General features: G+C 36.5%; 3 protein-coding genes across 3 annotated transcripts; 2 read left to right on the top strand and 1 right to left on the bottom strand.

Annotated features, from left to right (window-relative positions):
• Positions 1-3,117: 3,117 nt before the first annotated feature.
• LOC129771986 (histone H4-like) lies at positions 3,118-3,448 on the top strand. Its single transcript, XM_055776161.1, has one exon. It carries the CDS (start codon positions 3,137-3,139, stop codon positions 3,446-3,448), a length of 312 nt encoding a protein of 103 aa, XP_055632136.1. The 5' UTR covers positions 3,118-3,136.
• Positions 3,449-3,836: 388 nt separating this feature from the next.
• LOC129771969 (histone H1-like) lies at positions 3,837-4,932 on the bottom strand. Its single transcript, XM_055776144.1, has one exon. It carries the CDS (start codon positions 4,907-4,909, stop codon positions 4,175-4,177), a length of 735 nt encoding a protein of 244 aa, XP_055632119.1. The 5' UTR covers positions 4,910-4,932; the 3' UTR covers positions 3,837-4,174.
• A 2,517-nt stretch (positions 4,933-7,449) lies between these two features.
• On the top strand, positions 7,450-8,288 carry LOC129771979 (histone H1B-like). The gene has a single exon (XM_055776155.1). The coding sequence runs from the start codon at positions 7,480-7,482 to the stop codon at positions 8,143-8,145; it is 666 nt and encodes a 221-aa protein (XP_055632130.1). The 5' UTR covers positions 7,450-7,479; the 3' UTR covers positions 8,146-8,288.
• The last annotated feature ends 548 nt before the right edge of the window (positions 8,289-8,836 follow it).

The following is an 8,836-nucleotide window of genomic DNA, read 5'->3' as shown; positions in this document are numbered from 1 at the left end:
GCTCTCAGCTCTCTAGAGCACTGAGAGCACAAGGCAGACAATCGGATATCCCCGTCCGGAATATCTTAGGTAGCCGGGATCCTGATCTTCTGCTTCATCTATACCTGTTCCTCAGAAACGCCGATGTCAACGTTTAATGATGTTTCCTTCGTTGTGTCCCCGTTTCATATCCCTCCTATTCGATCGATAAACTTTTACTTAGTCGCGGCAATACATACACACACTCTTTACAGATGCACGGGTCGAAGGTTGTGCAGTCCACTGATTATTCAACAAGAGCCAAAGGTTGTACCGCTCATGACAACTCTACACGAGCTGATGATTGCGCCGGCTAGTGACCATTCTATCCTGGATTCCTCGAGTCGAGAAAGACGCACCACGCTAGATATGGGGTACAGACTAGGGGGGCGTTGCTGATTAATGGTCAGCTGCATCCCAATAGGAAATATCCCATGTCGGGCACACGTACAGAGCATCGAAGACTGCGACATACCAATTATGAGAACACTTGTAATACTAACCTCGAATCAACCGCGAGTAATCGGTTACATATTACTAACATAGTCTAAGCAAACATTGTCAAAATATTGAACTCCCGGCCCCGTTAGGCTGACGCCATATGAGCCTTTTGTTGGCGAAGAGGAAAAGTTTGCCAATTTTCTTGAGGGGGGCTTGTTAAGGTAGATTACCTCTTTCTCTGAAGAGACATCTTCTGAGGGTGGAACGCGTTTAAGCGACTTCCCAGCCCCCGTTGTAGCTAGTGAGGAGGAAACAGTAGTTTCAATCTCCATGTCAACATGACCTTCTGCCATTACGGCAGATATAAAATAATATAATTTTTATTTTTTTTTGTATTTCTAAACCTAATATATATTATACCTAAATCGCACACCAATGCGAATGAAATGAAACGGTGTCCCAATCGAACCGCGTGGCAATCGCTCGGCACAGATGCAACGGTATATCGCACCACAACACGATGATGGAATCGATGACGATGCTAAAGCACACACAGCGATGATACGGCACACGCACCGCGTCCGCCGTGGAGGACTTGTTCCTCACGCTGGTAGTGATTGCTGCTCTCCTCACTCGCGCAATAAAGAGAACCCCGTTATGGCGAAATAACTTCACCAGCCACGAACTGATAACGGTATAATCTCCACTCTATAATAGACGCGAACAAATTTGCGACCGATATCTTCGGACTGCGCGAGCTGAATGGATCTGTACGTTTAAATGTAATCAAAAATGAAAAATTTGCAAACACTATAGCAGGTCTGAAGAAAAATTCAAACCCTTTTTGGAAAATGACAAAAATATTGAAAAACAAGCCTCAACAAATACCACCACTTATATCAGAAAGCTCAACGTTGATAACACCATCTGAAAAAGCCAATGCAATAGCAGTCCATATTTCTAATTCCCATAAGCTCGGCGAAAACTTTACCAGTCCATACGAAGAATCTGTGACCCAAACAATTAACAATTTAAAACAAACAAATAGCTACTTACCACAGAACAAGAAAATTACTATATAAGAGGTTAAGAAAGTAATCCACTACACTAGGAATATGAAAGCTCCAGGTTTTGATGGGATGTTCAATATTGTATTAAAAAAACTCAGCGAAAAAATGTACAAAGTGTTCGCATCAATATTTAACTCTTGTCTTAATCCATGATATTTTCCTAAAGGCTGGAAAGTGGCCAAAGTAATGCCCATTCTTAAGCCAGGTAATGATCCGACTAGCGAGAAAAGCTATAGACCAATTAGTCTTTTATCGAATATTAGTAAAATTTTTGAAAGAATTATTCTAAATCGTATGTTGGAACACATTGAAACGAATGATATCATCAGAGCAGAACAATTTGGATTTAAAAGAGGACACTCGACAGTTCATCAGTTGGTCAGAGTAACAAATATCATTAAAAAGAGTAAGTCATTGTCGAACACTACAGTGATGGTACTACTAGATATAGAAAAAGCATTTGACAATGTGTGGCATCAAGGATTAGTACACAAATTAAAAATAATGAATTTTCCAACATATCCGACAAAAACTATTGAAAATTATCTAGCAAACAGGACATTTAAGGTAATAGTACATGGCACCCAATCGAATTCATTTGAAGTACCAGCAGGAGTCCCTCAGGGCAGTGTGTTGGGCCCGGTGTTATACTCAGTATTCACTGCGGATATTCCACCACTATCTGAAAGTATATTATCAGTTTATGCCGATGATACTGCTATTCTCGGTAAAGGGAGAATACTGAAACCAATTATTAGAAAACTTCAAAAAAGCTTGAACATATTTTGTGAGTATCTAAAAAACTGGAAGATTAAAATTAACGCAAACAAAACACAGGTAATTGTATTTCCACACAGACCAACTCCAAAACTGGATCCTAAAATAGAAGACAAAATTATATTGAACAACATAGCAACAGAATGGACAAAAGTAGCAAGGTATTTAGGATTACCAATGGATTCAAAATTACTATTCAACAAACATATAGAAGAACTGCGACTTAAATGCAATAAATTTATAAAGAGACTTTATCCATTGATTAACAGAAAATCGAAACTGAGTACAGCAAACAAAGTAACAATAGTTAAACAAATTTTTATCCCAATAATTGACTACGCTGCCCCAGTATGGAGCTTATGTGCAAATTCACACAAATTGAAATTAAAAGCACTCGAAAACAAATCAATTAAAATGGAGTTGCCAATAGGAACTAGTACAAGAGAAATACACGAAACAGCAAAGATAATTCCGCTTCAAACTAGAATAATACAAATTACTGAAACATTCAAAGCTAAAACACGGATTTCTGATTTTGAAATAATAAGAAACATATATGATTAGAATTAGGTTAGGTTAGTTAGAATAGATTATAATAAATTAGCTGAGATCGAGATCTCAAAATAAATCATCATAAATATTTGAATACTGAAACAAGGAAAACTAGGAAAGGAAATCAAGCTGAAATGTCATATGACAGAACTCTTAAAATGTAAATCTAATAACTGGAAAATTGAAAATGGAAATACAGATGTATGTATGTATGAGGCAAAGAGCATCAGTTTCATTCATCGTTTGAACTCGAAAACAATCTAAAATAGTCCAGAAAAATGACTGGCCGTGGTAAAGGAGGAAAGGGACTGGGCAAAGGAGGAGCCAAGCGTCATCGTAAGGTTCTGCGTGATAACATCCAGGGAATCACAAAGCCCGCTATCCGTCGTTTGGCTCGTCGTGGGGGAGTGAAGCGTATTTCCAGTCTCATCTACGAAGAAACTCGTGGTGTGCTGAAAGTATTTCTGGAAAACGTTATCCGAGATGCTGTTACCTATACCGAACACGCCAAACGGAAGACGGTTACCGCAATGGACGTTGTGTACGCTTTGAAACGCCAAGGTCGTACTCTTTATGGTTTCGGAGGTTAAATGATATAATTTGGTGTACGGTTCAACAAAACGGCCCTTTTCAGGGCCACAATATTTCTCATGTAAAGAGTTCTTTTAAATGTTTTCAAAGCAGTTATTGTTCATTAGCAAGATAATTTTATTTATGATGTTAGAAGACATGTAATTTAATTTATGGATAATAATTTCTTTCTTTTTTTTCTTTTTTGAATGTCTGTGTCTGTGGATTATGCGTTGAATGATGAATCATCGCAAGCGAAGCTTATGTACTTGTAATCATTGAACGATTAAGATAATTTCAATTGAATTTGGTCCAAACTTAACACATTTCAAGACAAATCGTCATTTGACAGAGACTTGGGCCAATGTATTCTAGTAAATCGTTTATCAAGAATTATACATTACGGTATCACTCTTTTCGTTGGAAAAAGTGGAAGACTTGTGGCCGAGACACGACCCTCATAGTTTACGTAGGATTACGTTATAATATTTGTTGCACGTTTATTCTGAATATCTTTGAGAGTTTAAATTGCAAATTGTGCAAAAATCTCATTGTTCCGTTAAGAAATGACTAAACAATAAACGCTCAAAATTGGAAAATTTCCGTGACGTGACCGAAATTCAATTTTTTAATTGCACCCGTCAACATGAATGAAATAAAATAATAAATCTAATAAATGTTTATTGACTGTCATGAAGAAAATATATGAGTTATTAGAGGTGGAAAATTATTGTTACTCTTTCGATTCATTGTGTTTGGTAGTCCTGAGAAGGACTGTTTGTTTTTAAATGAATTTCCCGATGAGAAACTTTACTTCTTGGTAGCGGGTTTTTTCGGAGCGATTTTCTTAGCCGGAGTAGCTTTTTTCGGTTTGGTTTCTTCGTTGCTGTTTTCGATGGTCTGGTTGATTTCTGTTTGGGAACGGCTGCTGTCTTCACCGTTCCAGCCTTTTTGGCATTCTTTGCGACGGCTGCTTTAGCCTTCTTCTCAACAGCTTTCTTTGCTGGTGCTGCCTTTAGTTTTTTGTCAGCAGCAGTTTTGGAAGTAGCTGCCTTTTTGGCGACTTTCTTCTCTCCAGTAGGCCTTTTCGCAGCCGTTGTTTTCTTAGGTTTCTTTTCGCCCTCTGGTTTCTTGTCCTTTGATTTAATTTTAAAAGATCCTGATGCTCCACTTCCTTTGGTTTGCACAAGATTACCTTTCTCGACACCACTCTTCAAAGATTTTTTAATGAAAGTTGAGAGCTTAGCAACGTCACACTTGTAATTGGCACCGATATACTTCTTGATCGCCTGAAGAGATGATCCATTACGTTCCTTCAAAGTCTTGATGGCGGCTAAAACCATTTCATTCACTGGTGGATGGGTGGCTGACTTTTTCGGTTTCTTACCCTCTCCTTTAGGAGCACGAGCCTTTTTCGGTGTCTTGGCTGGAGATGCAGCAACTGATGCTGCGGGAACGACTTCAGTAGCTGTTTCGGCCATTTTATTCACTGTGTTTCACTGCTATAGTTCGACGGGATGCTGATTTTTTTTGTTGACGACTAATGATTGAAATCGACATCTGTGTTAGGGAAACTCAATGTGTTCGTTTGAGTTTTATGTTGGAAAAACATTTTGCGTTTTTGTAATTCATACTTTAAGAAATGTCAATTTTCTCTGTTTTGTTTTCATATTTTTACCAGATGCACTACTTATTATTCTCTATGATATTCAAGATACCATTTAAAGTTGTTCTAAATTTGAATTCCCCAACCGATGCGCTAAAAATTCTCCATAAAAGCAGATGATATGTATCAGAAGTATCAACACTATGTCGAAAATGTTCAAATTTCTCACATTGCAAAAAATAGACAGTTATTAAACTGCATTTTTATAAAATGGGAACATTTTCCCGATCTATTGATACCAGAATCGAGTGCTCACTTAATAACACAGCGAAGCATTTTCATCTTTACTTTGGAGTAATCGGAGCAGCTGAAGCAATTTTTGATTTCCATTTGTTGTCATATGATACATCAGGCACAGCTCAGGCAAGAGTATCAATCTTCTATCAATTTATCCGTTTGTGAAAATAATATAGAACATACAATCCCGAGATAAAATACGCCATATTTTCTCTCAATTTTCCATGATTTTATATAAACGATTCACGACCCAAGACATGTTATACCATCGACAAACTGACCTTTTGGGTTATCGATTTTGAGTTACGAAATCCAACTGGTATATCAATTCAATATACGCATTCAAAAGATAATTATTATGATGTTTATAATATTTATGTCTGAACATTTACATGTACATGTAGTAATGGAGTGAATTTTATTATAATGTAGTGCGTTTGAATGTATGTTCTTAATTTCTTGAAATGACTGTTCAGTTAATTTTGTTTAAGTATTTCTTCTATTTTATTATTTTATCAATCACCAATAGTAATTCCTTTAACATGTACATTGATGGTGTAAATAATAAATACACTGCTAGAGTGAGTCCTTTTTCCTTATTTGGGTGCTAGTTTTATATGCAAGATATTTTATTTTTAGGACATTGTTATATCCCTTTTTGTAATCTGTATTCTAATGTGTCACTGATTTCAAGGTATGTTTGCTTATTTTCGTTATTTTGTAACATGTTTACATGTAGAACAGTAAGATATTTTCTCATAGCAATCTGTATCCATTATCTTCTCCTTCTTCTTCTTGAATTATAGAGACTTTAAAGTTCATTCGTCTCTAGTCTTGAGAAGATCCCACAGAAAACTCTATTTCCAACTCCTTCCTGACCTGTCTTGAGAAAGACACTTTATTCGCGTTCGGCGCCCGTCAGCAAACCGTGTCTGCTTTCGAGATCACCAAACTGAACTCTGCTGTATCCATTATGTAATTTTCCAATAATTTATAGAGGAATTGGGTTTAGTTGATCATTCAAATGTTTTTTTTTATCGGTAGTGTATTTAATTCCATCACCATACTCAAAAAAAAAGTCTACACAAAAATACCTTGTAGTCAGAGACAAAATGAAATCTCGATTTTGGCCGCAGATCACGAAAAGTAATATAAGATAGTCCGAAAAATAAAACCAATTCGTAAATGGAGAAAAATATTGAATTTATTATTTTATAAGAATTGATATTGATGATTATTAACTATGAAGAAGATAAATGATTTCAAAAAAAAAAAATTAACGAAAAAAATCGCATATCGAAATAGGCAGATCTCGTTTATGGTAACAGTATTTTCTATTCTACCACTGTTTACACCAAACTGTGAAATAACTAAAAATTCCCTACATAATGGGTTATTTAGATATAATTTTTGTATTGTGTTCACGTATAACTATATTGAATAAAACTACCATTTGATTGTCGTAACATATCACCGATAACACAAGTGATGACAGACTGTTTGTCTAACGAATCAACCCTTGGGTCGAAACATGAAGTATTTCAGAAAATGAAATATTGAGTGTTTTGTCTCGGATCAGTAAATATATTATTCCAACAAATGAATAAATTGAAATAAGATTGATAATCTTGTAAAAGGATAATATTTCTTATGGTAACGAACGGAAATCAAAAATTGCTTTAGCTACTCCGATTGCCCCAAGTTTTGATAAGAATGCTTCGTAATGTTGTGAAAAAACATTCAATTCTGGTATCCATATATCGAAAAATTGTCCCTATTTCATTAGAATTAGGTTTAATAACTGTTTATCTTTTGCAATGTAAGAAAATTGAACATTTTCGACAGAGTGTTGATACTTCTGATACATATCATTAGCATTTATCGTAAATTATTGAGTATCGGCTTGGACTTTTAAAAACAGAGCAACTTTAAATGGTAGCTCAAACATCATAGTAAATATTAAATAAGGTATCTGATAAACATGTGAGGACTGTAACAAAGAAAAGTAACATTTTTTAAAACATCAATTACAAATACGCTTTGAGTTTCCCTAACACAGTTTTCGATTCCGAGCACAAACGGCGGCACCGAGCGCATCAATGAATTCAGCATTTCGTTGAAACATAGCAGTGAAACACAGTGAATAAAATGGCCGAAACAGCTACTGAAGTCGTTCCCGCAGCATCAGTTGCTGCATCTCCAGCCAAGACACCGAAAAAGGCTCGTGCTCCTAAAGGAGAGGATAAGAAACCAAAAAAGCCAGCCACCCATCCACCAGTGAACGAAATGGTTCTGGCCGCCATCAAGACCTTAAAGGATCGTAATGGATCTTCTCTTCAGGCCATCAAGAAGTATATCGGTGCCAATTACAAGTGTGATGTTGCTAAGCTCTCAACTTTCATAAAAAAATCTTTGAAGAGTGGTGTCGAGAAAGGTAATCTTGTGCAAACCAAAGGAAGTGGAGCATCGGGATCCTTCAAAATCAAACCTAAGGATAAGACACCTGCGGGCGAGAAGAAACCAAAGAAAGCTGCGACTGGGAAGAAACCTGCAGGGGAAAAGAAAGTCGCCAAAAAGGCAGCCACTTCTAAAACTGCTGCTGCCAAAAAGCCGAAGGAAGCACCAGCAAAAAAAGCGGTTCAGAAGAAGGCTAAAGCTGTCGTCGCCAAAACCGCCAAAAAGGCTGGAACCGTAAAGAAAGCAGCCGCTTCCAAACAGAAACCAACCAAAGCATCGAAGACAGCAGCGAAGAAGCCTAAAACTCCAAAACCGAAAAAGGCAGCACCAGCAAAGAAAGCTGCTGCCAAAAAGTAAAGTGCACTGGTGCTTTTCATTTGAAACTTATTTAAAAACAAACAGTCCTTCTCAGGACTACCAAAACCAATGGAACGAAAGAGTAACAATAGTTTTCCACCTCTAAGAATTCGAATGTTTTCTTCATGACAGTTAATATACATTTTCACACATCATCATCTTGTATCCAACATTAAACAATTCTGAGAATGTTGGTATTTTAATGAAAAAGCTAATCGATGATACCGAATAGCATCATGAGAATTACGATTGTTTAAGGGAGGACCCCGGTCTAGAAAATCGAAAAAAACGAATTTTTGTTTCTTGCATTTTTGGGAAGTTTATGCCCTCAGAAATGTTGTCCTAAAAAAATTTATCGTATTTTATGGAAACGAAATATGGAAAGTTACAGCCACAAAAGTATGAAGTCACCTTAAGGTATGTACGAATTTTAAAGCGCGTTTTTCTCGAAACCATGTTATTTCAACTGGTGGTGTCGATATCTCAGGATCTACTCGACCGATCTGGCTGAAATTGTTTATCAGCATGTAAAAATGAATTATCGGCGTTACATAGCCGTTTTTCGATATATCATTTTTTCGATTTTTGAAAAATCGCTATTTAGAGATTTTTCATGAAAAATGTCTAATTTTTAACAAAAATGGCCGCCGTTTTGGCAATTTTTCGAATTTTCAAAAAACCCCTATGTAAC

The sequence above is a fragment of the Toxorhynchites rutilus genome, chromosome 2 (genome assembly GCF_029784135.1).
Source record: "Toxorhynchites rutilus septentrionalis strain SRP chromosome 2, ASM2978413v1, whole genome shotgun sequence".
Lineage (NCBI taxonomy): Eukaryota > Metazoa > Arthropoda > Insecta > Diptera > Culicidae > Toxorhynchites > Toxorhynchites rutilus.
This window is presented reverse-complemented; position numbering and strand designations above follow the sequence as displayed.

Bases quoted from the DNA above. Each gene is read 5' to 3' on its own strand.
- LOC129771986 (XM_055776161.1), top strand. From the start codon at position 3,137: ATGACTGGCCGTGGTAAAGGAGGAAAGGGACTGGGCAAAGGAGGAGCC.
- LOC129771969 (XM_055776144.1), bottom strand. From the start codon at position 4,909: ATGGCCGAAACAGCTACTGAAGTCGTTCCCGCAGCATCAGTTGCTGCA.
- LOC129771979 (XM_055776155.1), top strand. From the start codon at position 7,480: ATGGCCGAAACAGCTACTGAAGTCGTTCCCGCAGCATCAGTTGCTGCA.